Source organism: Solanum lycopersicum, chromosome 2, assembly GCF_036512215.1.
Source record: "Solanum lycopersicum chromosome 2, SLM_r2.1".
Classification (NCBI taxonomy): Eukaryota; Viridiplantae; Streptophyta; class Magnoliopsida; order Solanales; family Solanaceae; genus Solanum; species Solanum lycopersicum.
Window position 1 is genome coordinate 57489693 of NC_090801.1, and position 22355 is coordinate 57512047.

General features: G+C 29.3%; 2 protein-coding genes and 1 non-coding gene across 3 annotated transcripts; 2 read left to right on the top strand and 1 right to left on the bottom strand.

The window, feature by feature from the left end:
- The first annotated feature begins 5609 nt into the window (after nucleotides 1-5609).
- On the top strand, nucleotides 5610-15969 carry LOC101254964 (uncharacterized). Its single transcript, XM_069293611.1, has one exon. It carries the CDS (start codon nucleotides 10820-10822, stop codon nucleotides 11696-11698), a length of 879 nt encoding a protein of 292 aa, XP_069149712.1. The 5' UTR covers nucleotides 5610-10819; the 3' UTR covers nucleotides 11699-15969.
- On the bottom strand, nucleotides 14255-14328 carry TRNAI-AAU (transfer RNA isoleucine (anticodon AAU)). The gene has a single exon. It is a non-coding gene; the product is annotated as a tRNA-Ile (tRNA).
- A 2844-nt stretch (nucleotides 15970-18813) lies between the features above and the next one.
- On the top strand, nucleotides 18814-19705 carry LOC101256151 (uncharacterized). Its single transcript, XM_004233024.5, has one exon. The coding sequence runs from the start codon at nucleotides 18981-18983 to the stop codon at nucleotides 19575-19577; it is 597 nt and encodes a 198-aa protein (XP_004233072.1). The 5' UTR covers nucleotides 18814-18980; the 3' UTR covers nucleotides 19578-19705.
- The last annotated feature ends 2650 nt before the right edge of the window (nucleotides 19706-22355 follow it).

A 22355-nucleotide genomic window follows, 5' to 3' on the forward strand; every position in this document is an offset into this window, starting at 1 on the left:
TGTGACGTACATTTATTAAATGTGAGACATTGAAGGCTGATCCAACAACCCACCGGTAATACAGAAAAGTTATTATGAATGCAAAAGACGATAGAGTAACCATTAATTTTCACAACTATTAACTAACTTTCCTATTATCTATATATTACAAATCTTAACTTCTTTTCTCTTCTTTTTTCCATAATTATTATGAAAATCACTACAAACAAAATTAAGTTATAACGATAACCAATTCTTGTAAATCTGACACTTTTCACTTTCGGTAGTTTTACGTGGAGCATTTTTCATGAAATTAAGGGCAAAAAGTTCAAAACTAGCTAGCGTTGAAATATCCGTTTTGTATTTAACATGTCATGTTTAAACACGTGATATGAAATCATGATTTAAAAAAAAAAATATAAATTGTAAAAATTATTAAAATATTCTTAATTCTAATGATTTTACTGAATAAACAAACTATAGTTTATAAATACATGTTACAAACGTTCCATCGATAATCACATATCTTCAATTTACTCGATATCTGTCAGTTGTCACGATGAAGGCACATTATAGACATTGAATTTTTTTTTGACTCTACAAGATACGTTTAATTTGAGTTGAGTCTCTACAAATTTTGTTCACCTCAAATTAGGATTCATGGAGGCTACTTAACTTTAAACCCTAGTTTATGTCTATATAAATGATACTAAATTCTCTTAAAAGATATCTCAGAAATTCCATAAAAAGATCAAAATCTCGAATACTCCGCAAATTGATGAATTATTCGTATAGAGAGATCAAATCTTAATCATCCTAGATCGACAACTACGCTACTAAAAGTCTTCAGGATAAATTCTACGAGAGTAGATCATGAATAAATTCTAAGAGAGTAGATCATTAATAATTCCTAGGAGAGTAGAATCAATGGATCAACAGAATTGCACTTACAATCTATCTTGATCAATAAAGTTATGTTTCTACTTATTTTATTGTGATCACAATTTATTTTTTGTCACTTTAAAATTTGTTGCAAACAAATTGGAACGCCAGTGGGACCAAATCTGCCCTTCATCTCTTATTTCATAAATCAAATTTGAAAATCTGAAGCTGCAAAAATGGAAGAATGAGTACTTCAAGCCTCGTCTTGAGTTTTATCAAGTCCACACTCTGACAAATCTTGAAGCATGGGACATTTGTAGACATTGAAATTTTGTGTGACTCTACAAGATGTGTTCAATTCGAGTTGAGACTCTACAAATTGTGTTCAACTCAAATTAGGATTCTTGGAGGCTATTCAACCTTAAACCCTAGTTTATGCCTATATAAAGGGTACTAAATTCTCTTAAAAGGTATCTCAGAAATTCCATAAAGAGATCAAGATCTCGAATACTTCTCAAATTGATGGATTATTCATATAGATATAGAGAGGTTAAATTAAATCAGCATACTTCGAAAAACTACGCCACTAACGACCCTCGAATCATGAATAAATCCTAGGAGAGTAAATGATGAATTAAGTCTTAGGAGAGTAGAATCAAGGGATCAACAGAGTTGCACTCGCAATCTATCTTGATCAATAAAGTTATGTTTCTACTAATTTTATTGTGATCGCAATTTATTCTTTGTCACTTTAAAACGCCAAGTGGGACTAAATCTGTCATTCATCTCATCTCTCATAAATCAAATCTGAAAATTTGAAGCTGCAAAGGTGGAAGAATGAGTACTTCAAGCCTCGTCTTGAGTTTCATCAAGTCTACGCTCCGACAAATCTTGAAGCAGGGGCATTTGTAGACATTGAAATTTTGCGGGACTGTACAAGGTGCGTTCAATTTGAGTTGGGACTTTACAAATTGTGTTCAACTCAAATTCTTGGAGGCTACTCAACCTTAAAAGCTTGTTTATGCCTATATAAGGACACTAAATTCTCTTAAAAGATATCTTTGAAATTCCATAAATCGATCAAGATCTTTACTCCGCAAATTGATAGATTATTCATATAAAGAGGTCAAATCTAAATCATCCTACTTCGAGAACTACGCCACTACCGGCCTCAAATCCTAGAAGATTATAATTATGGGATCAACAGAATTGTACTCACAATCAATCTTGATCAATAAAATTATATTTCTACTTATTTTATTGTGATCGCAATTTACTTTCTCACTGTAAAATTTGTTGTAAACACATCTATGTACACAAACAAAAGAACCACATTAAAGAAACTACTGCAATTAAATCCATGTCATATAGTACGTAGTATATTCCAAAATCTTTTGTCATTCTATGAATAACACAAAAAGAGAGGTATATTCACCAAATGGTAAAATTTTCTTAAATTATCTGAAGATATTTTGCTGAATATATATACTACTACTCTTTTTTGGTATGAAATTTGATTTTGCTAAAATATCTAACTAATAACAAAATATCTTCCTATCTTATTCTGTCACAGCTAGCCCCTATTAGTTAACTATAGATATTAGATAATTATATACATATTAGATATAGATAGATTACTCAAATATTATACATATGATATATTTCTATCTTTAGTTGTGTGAATTGCTATTTATGTTAAATCTTAGAGTATTTTATAATTTTATTTTCAATAACTTTTCTCATTTTTCCCTTTTCAGGAGATTAAGGCCACGGTCGTGACTGCCAAGTGTGGAACGATCTTATACCATATTATTTTCTCATTTCAAATTGTTTGCATTTTACTTCTTTTTTAAGTATGTTTTAAAAAAGAATGTCACTTTTTTTTTTATAATTTGTTTATTGTTTACATGACATATTATTAATTTATGATACGAATTTAAATTTTTTTTGCAAAATATATTTATCAAATCAAAAGACAATAAATAAATTTTAAATACTCGAAATATATTATGTCAATAATAACTAGTGAACAAAAGAAGACGATTGGCCAATGATTGGAGCAAGCTGGCAGAACTAATAGGTAAGAGAAAAGGATTTCAATTTTTAAAAAAATTAGGATAAAAAATATTTTTTTATACTGTCAATATATATAACTTAATTTCATATATAAATTGCTGAACTCTTAGAAATTATTTTTTATTAAAAAGGTAATGGTAAAAAGGATCAATGTTGGCTTGGATTATAAGTTCAAATTCTTATTAGATATTATAATAATATAAATAAATAAAAAGCTAATATCTTATTTTGAACCATTTGACATAAACTTTTGAGTTCTGGATCAGCAATTGGGGGAAGATATAAACTCCTTAGACTTGTATTTCATTAAAAATATATGTCAAATTATTAATTTTAAAATTTAATGAATTTAAATTACACATATTTAATTTTATAAACTCATAAGCTTCAAATCATGTCGAAAATAATGAAGGGAATTATTTAAATTAAAACTCGGTATTTTTATAAAAACACCCCTTTATATTATACTCACCGTCCAATCATGCATGGACCAGAAGAGACGTTATATAAATTATTGAAATAAACTAAAGTTTTTAATTAAATAATTTGATGGTGGGAGATATATAGCTGATCAACTGCTTATTCAGTTACTTTAAAATCAAGTTAACGAACTTGATACCTTCCTTGCTAATTGTTGTTACCTATCATGTTGACGTTTCATTAGTTGGCTATATTTGAAGTTTTCCAATCCAATCATACAATTTTATATTCAATTTTTTCCATGAATTGTGACCTACTACTCAAATATATATTTGTGTATTCATACTATATATATGATCGTCATATCATACACCAATCTTTTCTTAGTGTGGGTATAACCATCAAATATAGCTTACTTTTATTTATTGCAACATAACTTTTACACACAAATTTGAATCATTGAAAGAGAGACCGTTGACTTAGAAAAAAAATGGACAAAGTTATTTTATTAGTGATGTACCTAAAATTTCCGTACGAAATTATTTGTCATGTAGCGTTTTTCAAAAGTCTGACTAAGTTTCAAAGTTAGATTAGATCACAATAATTAAATATTTTAAACAAACAAATTAGATATTTTAAAACTATATGAAAAGTACTATAAATTGCAATTTTTTTGCATATACTAATATGATGAAAAAAATACTTCTTAAAATGTTAGTCAAAATTTTTATAGTTAGACTCTAAAAATAGAAATGATGACAAACAATACCTGACGGAGGGAGTATGTAATATCAATTCCTAAGTTGGTTAATTAGGATATAGAAGAACTATTATTTTTAGTAGAGTAATTATTTATATGCCAAATTGATATTTACCTATTATACCTATGCTTATTAAAAATTAAAATATGTTATTTTTACATATATAAGCAATTTTCTCGTAAAATGTAAAGAGATATCGGAAGTCAAATAATATTTTTGCATGCCAAAGTTATCAATTATCATGTCATCCATAATTAGTCGACATAAAATTAATTCCTCTAGAAAAAGAAAGATTCAAAGTTTTAGTGCCCAGTACTAATAAGTAATCAATATAATGAATATATTTAGCAATATATATATATATATATATATATATATTGCTAAAGTCATTAAAGTCAACCATGTTACATCATACATAAAAGTAATATGTATGATAAAATATACTTTTATCACTGATTCACCATTTTAAAAATAAATTTTATGTGTCAAAAAATATTTCAGAAGAAAGACAATTTCTCTTAGCTTTTTATTTAATCCTTCGCATTAATTAGTCATTTCAAATCATTTTTAAAGTTCAATAAAGATTATACACCAATGATATGATATTATAATAAAATATGTTTTTCATTTATTATTTTAATCATTGTTCAAATTGAACAGCATTTAGAGGTCAACTTTGATGTTCTAGCAATATGAAACATATAAAGTTATAGACATTAAAAAGACAAGGAGTGGACTAGCAGCTAGCTAGCAACCCATGTGTCGTTATGATCCTAATTCTTTTGTGAAATTAGTCTTCCTTCATCTAGTAAAGTCATGTACTCGATCACAATCTTGGAAAATTTTGGTGTGAAACTAAAACATTTCTAGTACAATATTAATTCATCCATCTCATAACTCCACACTTTTGGTATAATATTCATGATAAAAGTTAACAATTTACTATCTGATACAAAAGGATTGATTACATGATATCATTGTTTTAAGGGAAAAATGACAAATATATCCCCCAACTATCGTAAATGATATTATACCTTTCGTCATACTTTAATGACATTGGTACCCCTGTCGTTCAAAAATTAGAATATATATGTGTCATAATCTTATTCATCGACCCGACATCATATCGATGGATAAGATTGTGCCATGTATCCCTATTTAGTCTTCTGTTAGATTGAAGGGCATATATGTTTTAGTTTTTGGACCGCAGGGGCACCAATGTCCCTAAAGTATGACGAAGGATTTCTGCATACCATTTACAATAGTTCAGGGGTATATTTATCCTTTTTCCTGTGTTTTAATTAAGAGACAAAACTAGGAGTAAAATGGAGCTAATTAAGAAAGTAAAAAAGAAACAAAATGGTATCATACAACATTTCAATATTTTGATTTGATAATCATGGTTCATAACTTATCTCAACGCCCTCGATATTAATATATCATGTATACTTTAATCGCGATTCTAATTTCATGTTATAATAAGTCCATTTTTCAATTAAGATACTGCATGAAAAATGCATAGTGTTATTAAGACTACATGCACACCCCACAATTTCTCACTACTACAAAATAATAATATGAATCGACAGGAATAAGTATGATCATTTCTGTTTGTGTAGTATATCGAGGGAGAATAAATAATATTTCATCTTTTTTCAAATGAAAAATGTCCTACTTTTTAGTACGATCATTATAAAATCACGAATATAGAGATCATGTACATTTTGAAGTACCTAAAACAACAAAAAGTTTCTTTCTTTCCACAAATTAATATTACTCCACCTAAAATGAGTAGCAAGTAGTTAGGACAAGTTTTCCTAAGTAAAATATTTGACAAATTTAGAAAAACATAGCTAATTAGATGATCATATAAAAATTTCAAAGCAACCCACAAAACTTGGCAGGATTAGTGCACTCATGCAAGAAAAAAATAAAAAAAATATAATGTCAAGGCCCATGCATACATAATTAATCTCACTTAATATAGTCCCCAACTAACCGCTCTTTACGACTTGTAAGTCAAAAAGATTATTTATATTAACTAACACATGCATGCACACTTAATATTTCAACTTTCTCTTTCCAATGCCGTTAGTTGAAGATAATTTTGTAGGATCTATAAGTCAAAATTAAGAAATATATATACACCATTAGCACAATGAGACAAACATGTACTATATATGGTATTCCACAGTGCTAAGTCATGTAGACGTGAGATTTTTTTTGAGAGCATTGACAAAAAAAAAAAAGAAACCCTGAAAGTCCAAAAAAAATAAAATTCGAGGTGTACGTAATATATGTTTTACTTCATTCATCTCAATTTATGTGATGTGTTTGATTAAATTCTAAACATATAGCATGATAGTTATTAAAGTTATTCCTTTTAATTTGAAGAGAGAAGTATATCATAATTTAATGTGAATGGTTGATTTCGTTCTTGAACTATTGACAACTTTAAAAATATTTCTTTACTTGACTAACTGAAGATAAATATACTCCCCGATCTTGCAAAATGTGTGAAATACACCCCCTAATTTCTCGTCCAGTTTAGGAGTGTTTTAAAAGTTTCATGCTCCTATCTAAGTTTACTTAGTCAATTAAAGAAATAATTTTTAAAATTGTCAATATATAATTTTAAGACAAAACTAGTAATTTACGTCAAACTCAAACATATTTTCAATACTTTCTTTCTGATTTTCATATGACATGGACATCATTAATCTATGGGATCTCCATTTGTATGACCACAATACCTTATCCTGCATGTGAATGGATTAGGACAAGTAGTTACATGCATGTTGTGGTAAAACAAGCCCAAAAAGCAAAAGAAATTAAAAGGATAAGGTATTCTGGTCATAATAATATATGCCATGATTCATGGATGGTTTTATCTTTTATTAGGCAATAAGTAATGACTTTCGTGACCACACCCCTTCCACTTTTTTCTAACTTCACATCACAAGCAAATTAATGCTTCCTTTCTAGTTGAATATATATAGTTTAATCTTTACTTGTATATATCTTCCTCTTCTTTTTTACCTCTACAATTGGACCAAGTAAAAGGTCTAGTAATTTCAACTACGTACTACAATAGATGCTAAAAAATAAAATTCCACCCTAAAATTAATTAATGAGAAGACATGAACGATTATGTATAACAAGATTAATACGTATTCTCTGTTCCATTTTAAGTGACACTATTTTTTTTTTTGGTCAGTCTCAAATACAATGTCATATTTCCTTATATGATGACATGAACGATAATGTATAACAAGATTAATACGTACTCTCTTTCCCAATTTAAGTGACACCATTTTCTTTTTGGTAAAGAGAATGTCATATTTCCTTATATGATAAGTATTTAAAGCTGTAGTTTCTTCTCTACCCTTGTTGGTCCCACTTAATTTTAAAAATAGTACTCCAATACATTTATGAGGACGGGGAAAAATGAGTTTGCTTTTTAATATGAATATTTTTGTTGGACAATTTGGTAAATATTTTAAAATCTTATTATTTTTGAAACTCTATGTCCGATCAAATATTGCTACATAAAATGAGACAGAGGAAGTAAATAATAGCCAAATAATGGAAACAATAGATAAGAGGTATAGGAAATAAATTATCTTATTTGATGGAGCTAAGTTCCGTTTAAAATATTCATGCGCTAATTTATAATGAGAAGAAAAAACAATTAAAGAGAACTCTGAATTTATTTTTTATTTTACTTACTTATGGGTGTGATTTAGTTCGAATATTAGGAACACATTGTGTGCAATTTTACCATCACGTTCTTCCCTAGTTGACGTAGTTAATTTCGTTATGAATTGGTGACTAAACTAAATACATGTATTACAACTTACGTTCATCAAATTGTGTTCTTAAGTTTGAACTATTATGCAATATTGTTCAAACTTCAATTACTATATTTGTAAGAATGAAACTTCACGCTAACATGTGTTTTATTTGAATTATCAAATGATCTGAGTTTGGGTTAGGAGACCGACCCGAGCCCAATGTACAGAGTCCAATAAAAGGAAAAATAATTTAAATACACAACTATAAGTTTTATATTCTCTAATTTTTCCTTGTTTTTTTCAATATTACATAATTCCTTTTTTTTTAAATTTTAGTGTAAGTTTATAGATACATTACATTCTCTCTTCTATATTACACAATTATCCATTTTAATGCTTATTTATTCTCCATTAAAACACTCAACCTTTTAAATAAAAGACCTAATTTTGAAATTTTGAATTTCAAAATTCAAAAAATTTCAAATTTCAAAAATCAGGTTCTCCCGTTTTTCTTACTCCATCAAGTTTCACTTCCTTTTTTTCCATAATCATCTTCCTTCTTCTTAACCCAGCAGAATTTATTGGTTTCTTCTTTTTATTCTTAATCCATCATCTTTTTTTTCTTAATCTGTAATCGTCTTAATCCAGTATCTTTTTATTATTAATCCATCATCAGTTCGTCTTTTCTTCTCTTTTTTCTTTTTGTTAATTGTTCTATTACATTATAATAATGGATCCGTTAATTAATAGAAGGATATATGATTCCGACGATGAAAATTGGAAAGAAAATAGGAAAAAGTTTTTGCATGATCCTATGAATCTTCAGAAGGATTCAAACAAAGACTCTGGCGAAACATCAAAATCAAAGGTTGTCAAAATACAACAAAAAAAAAAGAAAAAAGAAGCAGCAAACATTGTTGTTAGGCCTACATTGTCTCGGGTTAGTATTTTGGTACTTAAAACTGTTGTTGAAATTAGTAAATTTTTTAAGGAATCTAGTGTGCTTGCCGATACATTTGAATAAGTGTGTATAGTGTTTTAGAGGTGAATTGATACATGAATTTGTTGTGTATCATAATATTTTATATGTATCATGAATTTTTGAAAATTGTTATAATGTATCATTCAATAAGTTTAGTAAATGCGTCATCAACTGTGCTTGGTGATACATATAGAATCAGTGTGTACAGTGTTTAGTCAATTCACTGATACATGTAGTAGATATGTATCACATGTTTTGTATATAGTATGAATTTCTGAAAATTAATATCATGTATCAGTAAGGTATTAGTTGTTTAGTTGATGTACTGATACATGTTTTGAAAATTGTTATAATTTATCATTCACTAAGTTTAATAAATGCGTCATCAACTGTACTTGATGATACATATAGAATCAGTGTGTATATTGTTTAGTCGATGTTTCTGATACATGTATTAGATACGAAATTGAATCTCCAACAACGATTCCGTCGATTTTGTAACTTTCATACTGCAATTCGTTCACCCAAATTTCGAAATGTCTCATCAAAATCAAAGTATTCATCTTGAAAAATCCACTGTAACAACAATAAAATTACTGTAGTTCGAAATTTAACAGATTGTTCAAAAAAAAAAATTTCAAAATAGATGACATAATCTTTGTTTTTCAAAATTTGAAATTAATATCCAATTAAGTGCTGATTTTATGCTGATTAATGATATGTTACCGTAAATTTAGCTGTTTTATTAACAACATTAACTGTACCATTTTTTTCCCTTTTTTTTCTCAACAGTTTAAAATTACCATGTATCACTAGAGTCTAAAGTATCACGGCTCAACAAATTTAAGAGTTTTTTTATAAATACTAAATTTATCGAGACAAAATGAAATTATTGAATTACACTATGGGATTCCTTAAATTTTTACCAAGTTGATTGCTAAATGGATAATCCAAGCATCGGACCAGTGTATCAAATATACAAACCTTTGTAAGCAAATTTTGCTGAATTCTTTGCAATTGTTCCAAAAATATGTGCTTGCAAAAAGTAATATTATAGGCAACAAAAGGATTGTGCGGAATCGGACATACGACATGAAATTATGACTTGAAATTAGATTGATTTGAAGTTGTTCAGTTTAGTTGTATAATTTGAATTTTTTTGAGTTATATTTTTTTTTTCTTCATAAACATGAAACTCCATGAGTTGTAAAAACAATTCTTATACAATCTTAACAAATGAGCAAATATTATTTTATACACAAGATATTAGAATATCTTTAAGACATATCACCGTCTTTTTTCTTATAAGCAAATATGTACGATCATACACTTCCATCTAACACATAAGTTTATAACGATGCTCTAATCAATTATAGTAGTGCGTAGTTTTTCTTTTTTCTTTATTTACAAAATATAAACGTATTAATCAAGTTTTACACTTGAATAAACTTGAAATTATGATTCATAATCTCAAAATCATATTTTTTCTTTGAAGTATTTGAAATTTTGATATTATGATTTCAATTTATGATCCCAAAATCATATGTTAAAAATGCTCGTAACTTTATATCGTACGTCCAAAAACATACTCTAAGAGATCTGCTAATAAATTTTAGAATTTAAATTTTCAAAATCCCTAATATGTAAATCAAAATTTTCAAGTCCCGCTATAAATTTTTGAACCAAAAGTATAATACTGCCAGCTGTCTAGTCCACTCCTTAAATATTTTGCCAACGTTCACTTACCAAATAAAATCCCATTAGCTTCGATTCCGAGCCAAACAAAAAAATTCGACCGTTGCCTCCGACCCTAATTTCAAATCTCATCAACTCCTACAAGTTGACAGAAATCAAGAAAACCACCACTTTTAAAAAAGCTAAAATTATCTTTCTTGTTCCATATTTCTCCAAAAGAAAGAAGAAAAATGGTGTCTAAAATCATCAAGAGAACTCCAACAAAGTCCATCAAGAACCGGAGAAATCTCCCGGGCCATCTCCGTCGTAGCAGGAAGAAATCCCCTGCTAAGAATCCAGCTTCTGTAGTTGTTGCTTCCATTAATAAATCCTTGTATACTTGTCACCGCCGTCTCATTAAACTTTTTACGAAATTCACTCGTGTTGCTACTCCGAAGAAAACCCCAAGAAAACAGGGGTATCAGCTTCTTGGTAAAGTTTTTGATGAGCCTGCAAATGGGAACAATTTGAGGCGATCTCTTTTTGATGACGGAAATGTGCTTCCCCCATTGGTGTCACCTGAGAAAAAGACGATCTTTCTTGATTTGGATGAGACTTTAGTGCATTCTAATCCAAACCCACCTCCGGAAAAGTATGATTTCATTGTTAGGCCGGTGATTGATGGACACAGAGTAGAGTTTTATGTGGTGAAGAGACCATTTATGGATGAATTTTTGGAATTTTTGAGTGAGAAGTTTGAGGTTGTTGTGTTCACTGCTGGGCTTAAAGAGTATGCTTCTCTTGTTCTTGATAGAATAGACAGAAAAGGTTTGATTTCGCATAGATTGTATCGGGATTCTTGCAAGGAAGTTGATGGGATGTTTGTGAAGGACTTGTCTGACAAGGGGAGAGATATGAAGAAGGTAGTGATTGTTGATGATAACCCGAATTCTTACCTTTTTCAGCCGGAAAATGCTATTCCGATTAGGCCATTTATGAATGATCTTGCTGATGGGGAGCTCAAGAAGCTCATTGAGTTCCTTGGTGGGTGTAATGAAGTTGAAGATATGAGAGAAGCTGTGAAAGTTTATCTTGCTGAAGAAGAAGGATACACATCAGTGGAGATTTAGTTTTTTTTTTCTCTATTTATGCATTTGTTTGATTGTTTTTCTGGAGGACTAATTTAATAGGTAAGGAACACTTTTTGTGTTCAGTTGGAAATGAGATATGAAACTTGTATACAATTCTGAAAATTTTAGTGCAAAAACTGTCCTTGTTTGTTCTCTTGGAGTTCTTCAATAGTAAGGTTGAAGTAAAGTTATTGTTCTCCCAATTGAGATCAGTCACTTGATGTTGAATGCAAAAGCAGCCATAGTAATTTAGGCTTTTCCACTTCTAGCAGTCCATTCAAGAGTTCAAAGTTTAATACATTTCCACTCAGTTGGTGGATATAGATCCCCTCTCTGTTTACACATAATTATTTACTTTACCATTGTACATTCTATTACGAATTCAGAAAAGATCAAAACTGTTATGAGTAGTGTAACAATCATCTACCACAATTGAGCTGCTCTAAAGTTCAATTTCTTCCTGTGACTTCTTGGTCTTAAGCAACTTGCCAACTGGTTTTCAGCTGCACATAGTTTTGCAACTGCGGTTGTTCTGCAGGCTAACAGCCAGTGTAGATGGATCAAAAAGATGAAACAGTTTCATCTGAAACCTTCCCAGAAGAAGGTTAAGATTATCATCAAGATTTACGTGTTATAAGCGTGAGCTGGTCACTTGATACTCTATTCAACCATGGTCTCATTAACACTACTACATAGCTCTAGCTTGAATAAACTCCTACTTTTACCCTTTTCAATGCAACAATTGCTAATCTTAATAATTCGGTGTATGTTTTCAGTTTTACTGGAGACTCCAGAAATCAAAAGAGCTGCTGCATACACCAGAAATATACAACTTCTCACAGGTTTAGAATGTGAAGTACAGAAGAAAGAAAGAAAACGTATGGGGAGAATTCTCAAAAGAAGAAATCTTGAGCATTGGAGAAAAAGCAAGGAGCAAAAAGAAAGCCAATACAAAACCCGTTACAGAAATACTACAAAAAATAAACAAAAGTTAGTGTTTTTCTTTAACAAGAAAAGGCCTTAAAACTTTACCTTGTCAGCTTCTTCATTAGGTGATTCATAATGAAGTTGCTAGAAGGATAAACAACTTCTGGTGAATCGCTTAGGAGGATACAAGCAACAAAAAAAATAATTAACTGATAAATAGAAGGGAAACCCTCTTTCAATCAGGAATTATGGTCTAAAGTTATAAATAGATGCTGACGACTTGGTTCTCAGGATTTGAAAGGAAAACCTTAAGCGCAGAACAAGCATATAAGCAGATGGCACAGAGCTACAGGATTAATTGTTACTAGCTGCGAAGAGCACATCTCCAAGCTCTTGAAATAAGTTTTACCTACCTAATAATTATCTATGTCCTTAAAAAACATAGTTTGGAGTCTGGAGATCATACACAGCTCACTGTGGATATGTTTTCTGAGAGAAACACAAGAGAAAATGTACTTCACCCCAGCAGCATTGCCTCCTATTCTCTTAGCCCCTTCCGATACTATGACAATCATGGACAATTGACTTCCATAGTATTCAGAGAACGACTCATACATGATCGCCCTACCCCCTTTTCCACCTACAAAGAATAGCTCAATTTTGCCAACTTACATCACCTTTCATTCCATACCTATATCTCTCCGAAAAGCAAAATCCTTCCTTCCACCGCAGCCAAATAGCTAAATCTCAAATCATGTGGAAAACCATGTAATGCAAAGCTGAAATAAACAGAAAGCTTAAGAAGCGGCTGAGACTATACTAAATTTGGTTGACAGCAAGTCAGCAACAACTACTCATAAACAGAACAGTAAAGCAGTGAATCATTTTATCGCACAAGCAGAACCCTAAGCTGTCAATGTTAGCATTGAGAAATTAATTGCAGAAATCAATATAACATCCAAAATTAACAAGCACATTACAGCAAATCAACTGGTCTCTCTAGTATATCAGAAAGCACCACTCAATTCTTCATTTTTCAAACACAATTATTTACAAAAGCACATCTTTTTACTTCTTCAAAAGCATAATGGTAAGCCTAAAAACAGAAAACGTACTCACTCATAACACAGCTCAAATGAACTTCACCCAAAAACTCAAAATTCAAGGGATAAAAAACAACATAATTGGAAAAAAAGGTAACTTTTATCTCAATCTAAGAAGATTACAAGTGAAGATCTGAGAGGGTAATCTAGCAGCTTCAGATTTGAAGAAACAAGCGTCATCAAGAACAACACTTCTGCACCATCGACAATTTTGGTTCTGCGAGCAATCAGATTTTGACCCGAAATTGCCACATTCGGGTACCCGATTGGAGTTTCTCCTTCTGCTACTACCCAATGGCTTTCGAACTAGATCTCCCACAACAAACCCTTTTGATAAAACAAGTAGAAGAAACAGTACAAGTAAGAGTTGGGTACTAAGAGTTCTAATGTGCATTTTCATCGGCAAAAGAAGAGCAAAAAGGTTGATTCGCAGAATTTCTCCGGAATATTAGCCATGGATTCCTCTCACAAGGGTTAAAATAGCTGCTATGAAAACTTCAAAAAAAAAAAAATTAAAAAAAAAGTTTGGCCCATGCAGGTCTCGAACCTGCGACCTTCGCGTTATTAGCACGACGCTCTAACCAACTGAGCTAATGGGCCATGTTGTTTTAGTCTTTGTTATTTTTATTAATTAGTCATTATCCTCTTGAAATGTTTATTGTAAGATCTGATTATGAAAGAGAGAATAAGTTTGTAGTATTTGAATTGTATAACTCTAATCCCGTCTTTTAGTTTTCTAAAAAGAGTTGATTAAACTTATATTTGTATCACTGAATAAATTTATACATGCTTATTCTTTTATCACTTACTATTAACATCAAATACTATAGCTTGACACAAATAACAATGTAAATAAATGGCTTACAATACGATTAAAGTTCAAATAAATGATACTGATTAATCCACATTGTGAGGCTATGGGCCAAAACCAAATTAAATGATATTGCTCTACATATCTGTAATCCCATTTGTTCTCAAGTAAAAATTATATTTAAGTCATGCCTAGCTTAATCAAATTGTTTTTAATTTGTGTAGTGTTCTCTTGGTTTATACGCAAATGAAATGTGGAAGATTCAGTATAGCTTAAGAGAAATAAATAAATAAATAAATAAATGTAGCGTAAGAAGATGAACAAAGGCACGACATGATGATACAGCACAAATAATCAAAAGTAAAGACTCTGTCTACCTCATTTTTTAATTAATACGTTTCATTTTGATTTGACACAAAATTTTAAAATATAAAACATACAAAAATAGAATTTAATTTTGTTATCTTTGATATGTCATATAGAAAGTTAAAATTAAATAGTTTTAAAAAATGCATTTAAAAAAAAATAAATTTAAAAGGAAAGTAAGATAAACAAATTGAAACGAAGAGACAACATTGCCCGCCCTTTCATTCACGTTGAACTATAACTTTGAAATACTCAAAAGTTTTAGTGAAATCTCTTAACTTAATTATGTCATTGAAAAGTACATAAATCATTAAAAAGAACTAAGAAGTATACACATGACACATGATCTCAGGCTTACAGCAAACACTTGAACTAATTATCACGCTAGCTAAAACATCTATATAAAGTAAAGGTTAAGAATTTGATTTTCCATATTTACACTAGGCTATTAGATTTTTCATATAGCCTAGTTTCTCTAATAAATAAATAAATGAATTAAACGATGCTTCAAGGTTCAGGGGCATCGTTCATATTTGGCTTGGCAGTTGGGTCGATCCCAATGATGTCAATGGCCGTGTTTGGTTCTACTAATAATTGCTTCGAAAAGCCTAGGCCGACGACGCCAACGGGTGTTGTTGTTGCTGGTGGAGGAGAAATTGCTTGTAGCAGTACAAGTACTGCTACTTCAAGATCAATTGGTAGTAGAAGAAGAATGGGTAATAATAATGTTGATGGTGGCAGGGGAAAAACTTGCCCTAGTGTTATGCTTGTTAAGGAAATACTTCCGTCACTTATCCTACGTTAGTCAAGGCGTGTATAAACTGGCTTGAACACCACGAAAAAAAAAAAAACACTATATGTGCTTGTGGATTTCGATATGGTAAATTGTGTGCAATTCGTAAAGGCCTTTGCTCTAGTTGTTATATATTTGTGTATGTTTGTTCTTGTGAGTTATGTACGTACTCTAGTAGTACTTTGTGCTCTAGCTTAGCACATATAATTAACTTAATTTTAATATCGTTGTATATATTATATATATCTACTTAATATATTTACTATAACAAGATTATGTACACATACAAGAGGTTCAAGTATAGGGAACCAAATCTTCCAATCTCATCAGTATAGGCTATAGATGGTGTAGTCAGAAATCTCATTTGATCTTAATTTTAAAATTGTTTTGCATATAATAGAATTGCATTTTACTCTCTCGTTAGCTTGTTCTAATTTCCCCGCGTCAAGATTTAGTAGTAATTAATCAATTAGGTGAGGTCCTTGGTAATCTAATTATTACAAAGTCGAGGATAATTGGGGTCAACCAACAACCAAAACTAAAACATGAAAATTGAAATTCTCCGCCATTTTAATACTTCAATTAAATTGGTGGGTCTACTCTGTTCGTCCATTAAAAGTAATAAAGTCAAAGGATAAAATAGTAACATTACCTCTATTATTTATTATTTCTTAAGAGATGTGTCAAGTCAATAGTGGACAACTATTATTAAACAGATAGCAATATTAATATTTTCACATCAAAGTATATATAAATTCTCTAGAAATTGCAACAACTATTGTGGATATTACTTTTACCGATCATAATAATGGTGGAAAAGATATTCAATTTCATGGTGGCGATACGATGAAAAGTAATGGTGGTGACTACGGTAGCAAAAATAATAATGATGTACTGATCGTAACGATAATAATTATGTTGATGATAGTGGTGGTGACAATAATAATAATATGGGTGGAGGTCATAGTTATGCTAGCGGAGATACTACTACTAGTGGTGGAGGTAGTCATCATCATGGCCACACAAGTGGTGGTGGTCGGAGTAGTGATCACGGTGGTAGTAGTTGGAGTGGCGGCGATCACGGCGCCGGTGGTGGTGGTGATACATGTGATTGTTTTGGCGGTAGAGGTTGGTGATCACACGTTTTTATATTTTGGTGCAATTCTACGAATGTAAAAACCAATGAAAAATTATCATTATTTATTACTACGTTAGTGTTGTAATTTGCTCAAAAGTTTATTTATTTATTCATTTATGTTATTATTTTATGTAATTACATATATTTTCATAAAAATACATAATAAAAAAATAATTTAAGGATAATCCTTCAACTTTTGAAGGCTAAACACATCTTATTGGTACAAGTGTGACTCACAACCAACAATTTGATTTTTAAAGAGAACTGTGTATGAAATAATTTAGAAAAAGTTATTTTGTCGATAAAAATTTAGGTTGATTTTTAAATACAAATTAGATAGACACTTAAAATTGACATTAATTTTAAAGAAATTTTAATGGACTTGTGAACACCTCAATTTTACCTATCACATATTTGAAGTACATATATTGTGTAAGTGAATGAATCAATATGGATTAATTTGAATTATATTTTTAACTCGAATCAGTGTAATTTTTACATAATTATATTTTTATGGATTAAAATAAATTAAATTAAACAAATAAGTACTCAGTTATCAAACTTAAACATAGATATATATAACTTTTACATAATTATATTTTTATAGATTAAAATGGATTAAATTAAACAAATAAGTACTCAGTTATCAAACTTAAACATAGATATATATCATATTTTTATAGATCAAATAGTTTGACATTCTTATAAACAAATAAAAAATTCAACATTATAAAATTAAACTTTGCTTAGATTCTATATGAATAGGTTCAAGAGATTTTAATTCATAAATGATTAATAAGTGGTAAATAAAGGAAGGAAAATATTTATAATATTACTAGTGCCACACATCAAGAGGTTTTTTCAACAATAGATCAAAATAAAAATAAAATTAGAGATATACACAAAGGACACGCCTCAGTTAATTTATCTAATCAATCAAAACTTCATATTCTTTGTTTCAATTATCTCCGTCAAAATTCTCAAAAAAAAAAAAAAAAGCAGTACTTGTGCTTATAAGAATTTGTGTGGATTCTCATAATAATATTAAGATATGTAATTTTTCGATAAAAAATATCTAATTAAACACTCGGACATTATCGTAACTCTGCTTCGGGTTTAGATAAGTAGAAACATTCAAAAGTTATACATTACTGATTACACACAACAATACTCGTTTTGATTAAAAAAAAAATCAATCTGGACTAACCACAAGGAAAATTATCAAAATAAAGATAAAAAGAATAGGGTAAAATAACATAACTCATAAATGAATTTTTCTAAGGATGCAATTGTTACGGTCAATATAGCTTATTTTGGAAAATATTTTTATTTGAATAATAAGTAAATTTGTCAACACATGAATTTGAAATATACCCCTTTAATTTGAGCATTAGTTCATCAATTTTTATGCACTATTACCTTGTGATCTATATATTGCAATGTTCCTTTTTTGAGTAAGATGATGATATATTCATGATAATTAATGTCATGATCCATTTTTGGTTTAAGTAAATTTACGTGTTGATTAGCTTGGCCAATTATGTTTTAGATCAAATATATATGGCCCATAGATTCAAAAATCAATTAATGAGCAGATCAAACAAGACCCTCTGACTTCATGAATTATGATCTTGATCATGATCATCCACAGAACATAGTTTTAAAATTGTTTTCATATTAATAGAACTGGATTTGACTTTCTCTCATTAACTTATTCTAATTTCCACGTTAATAATTAATCAATTAGGTTATTGGTAATCTAATTACTTAGTCAAGGATAAAATTGGAGTCAAAGTCAACTAATTAACAATAGAATAACTTAGATTAAGGCAAAGGACAAGAATAATTCCTTCATTCAATATTCCACCAAACAACCAATTTTTTTAATGTGGTGGGGTGGGAATTAAGACTTATAACGTCTATTAATTTCACATCAAAGTATAAATTCTACAATTTTGACTTGATAAAGATTGTGATAAACTTGGCTTCCTCGTAATTGTTTCATTAATTATAATACCTAATCCCCACTTCTTCTTCTTCTTTTTTTCATTATATATAGCAAGGTGAAAAAAATGATTAATTATAATTAAGTAACCAAAATATCTCTTATAACACAAGGGAGAAAAAAAAAATTAGATTGAAAAATGGTTAGGCTTTCTGTTACAAAAAATGGTGCAAACCTTGCAACAATATTCATGGTTGGCATGATAGCTGCATCGATCTCGATGATGGCGATCGTTATATTTGCGTGTGCAAAATCCTCCACGAAACGTAAGAATAAGAATAATTCATATAGTCGTGGTGATGGTGGTGATGATAATAAAGCACAAAAAACTCGTGCAAAAGAAGAAATGTTAGTTAGCACTATCGAAATTGCAACAACTATCGTGGATATTCCATCTACTTTTGATGTTTGCGATAATAATAATGATGGTGCGAAAGATACTCGATGTCATGATGGCGATACAATGAAAAATGAAGTTAGTATTGATCGTAACGATAATAATTATGTTAGCGGTGACAATAATAATAATAATATGGGTACAAGTCATACTCATGATGTTAGCACAAATAGTACTAGTGGTGGAGGTGGTGGTCATCATCATGGTGATACAAGTGGGAATACTGGTGGTGGTTGGAGCAATGATCACGGTGGTGCTAGTTGGAGTGGCGGCGATCACGGTGGTGGCGGTTTTAGTGGTGGTGGTGATACTGGTGGTTTTAGTGGTGGAGGTTGGTGATCACGAATTTAGGTGCAATTCTATAAATGTAAAAGTCAATTAAAAATTTTGACATTTGTTTGGTACTACTATAATGTTGTAATTTTCTCAAAATCCATTCATATTTAAAGTTATTGGTATTTATGTAATTATACATGTATTTTTAGTAATAACTTGATTCAAATTCGAAATTGATCTTTAAAATCGATAAAAATAGGCTTTTAAATGAATCCTTCAACTTTTTTCGGCTAAACACATCTTAATAATATCTTATTAGTGTAAGTACCCTGATACAGCCATTAGATTTAGAAAGACAACTATATATGCCGTTATTTAGATTAGGTTATTAATGTTGTAAGTAAATTATAGTAAAATTCAATTGAAATATGAAGAGAATGCCTATGGTTTAAAATTGAAGAGAATTTGATTTTCAAACATAGATAAGCCCGCACTATGATAAAAATATTTTTTAGCTGTAATAAATATATACATTAAAAAAAGTGGTAAAGCCTTTAGCAGCATCAGTTAATTGTCATTGGACCCAATATCGTTAAAAGCTTTAGGGACATATATAAAGAGTGTTAATTGCGGCTAAAAATAGGGCGGATCCACGTGGAGTCCGCCAAGTGCTCGAGCACCTATTAACTTTGTTACGGAATATATATATATATATATATATATATATATATATATATATATATAAAAATTAAGAGGTATTTGTATAAAATCAACATAGAACACCCAATAAATAAATGAGGCTCAATGACTCTTGGGTGGGTGCTTAAGATTCTTTTAAGGAAAAATTTTCAAAATGTCAATATTTCGACATTTAACAGACTCATTGTCAATACTTTTAATATTTAGTGAAATATCAAAAAAGAAACAATTGTTAAAAACATAAAGGATAGATTAAGGGGAGAGAAAAATATTAAAAAGAAACAATTGACTAAAAGTCTTATCTGTTACAAAAATTCAAAAACAAAGAACTAATAGACAATTTATCAAAATACACCAACTTCCATCTCTTTCTTCTTCTTTCACCATGTTCTAAAAAACACGTTTATCACTATTGTTCTAAAAATTCAATATTCAATTTTCTTAATTTTTTTTGAAGCAGTTTATTCTACTAAGGCATATTTTGACGTTGTGAAATTATAATTTATCTTTTAAAATGTCTGAAATTTTATGAAGTTATTTGGCTATCATGTTAAGGTTATGAAGTTTATGTATGTCCTTTTAAGAAATTTTCCAGTATTTAGAATACAATACTCATGTATTCATGATATAGGTATTCATCCATCTTACATATGCATTTTATTTTGCTTATTTTCAATATCACTTTGTATACCAAATAATTTGTATTTAGATTTGATTTTGTATTCGTCGTAATGTATATCATAAAATTTGTGTTTAGATTTGATTTCGTATTCGTCCTAATGTATATCATAAAGTTTTGTATTTATATTTTGATTTCGTATTTACTCTCAACTATAAATAGTCAAAATACAGTTATTTATGTATTATTATATGTATATTCATCCTAATTGCATCAGTCAAATAGTTTTGTATTTTGTTTTGCTCATTATATGTTTATACCAACTAGTTTATTTTTGATTTCGTATTCATTCACAAATTTAAATAATCAAATACAGGTTTGTATTTAGATTATCACTTTGTAAACATAAATTTGACTACAAACTACAGAATATTCAAAATACTTTCAAATACTTTTGCGAAATAACTGAATACCTAAATGTTAATGTGAATTCTACTAAATTTGAAATATAAAAATGAATCATAAAAAAATCGACAAAAATTATTTTAAATACTAAAAATCTTAAATACATAAATATTTGATGAGTAAGTTAACAAACTCAAATCAAATTTTAAAAAAAATGACGAAAAATCCTCAATAACCGAAAATTTCAACATAATGTGCGATTTTGAAAACAAAATCTCGCAAAATAAATGATGAATTCAAAAATACCTTTATCAATTGAGAGATTTCTTGATTAAATTATAGATCTGAACAAATTGTTATGAACTTAAATAATTAGTTCTTCTTCAACAATATAATAGTGAAATTTTGATGAAAGAAAAAAAAAGGTGAATGATGGGGATGCTAAAAGCTGAAAAGTTGATGAAAGAGAAAAAAAATTGAAAAACATAGGAAGAAGTGTAATGGGTAATGGATGAAGAATTTTATTCAAAGTTGGATTTTTTTGAGAAATAAAATTTCAATACAAATTATTTTCTAAAATATTGACATTTTGACATTTTTAATAATTATTTTAAAGTGTAGATGTTTTTATTAATTAAGTTAGGGATTGTGACTAGTTTGATAATTTTTTCTTCTTTTAAACCAAGGTTTGAATCTCATTATTAAAAAAGTTTTCACTCCGCTACATTTAAAGCATTCACAACGTTAAAATTTTAGATCCCCAGTGGCTAAAAGTACATATTTAGTGATAATTTAACCATTATCGTTAATTAATTACCGCAAAAAATTATTTTTAATGTAGTGACTTAAAATTGACATTTGACACCAAGATCAATTTTTTTCTCTTTTTACGAACAAAGGTACGAAGGATTTGACAGAAGTAGGTAAAATTGTCCCTCCTATAAGATTATTACCGAAAAATGAGCAATAACATACTAACAAGTAAACTTTTAGATATTTTACTAGATTTTTTTTATAAATTAATTTAAATTACATATTTTGCTCAATGTAGCGTACATGTTAGATAAATTGAATTCCCATGAATTAAATGAGGCAGATTTAATTAAAAAGTAAGTTAT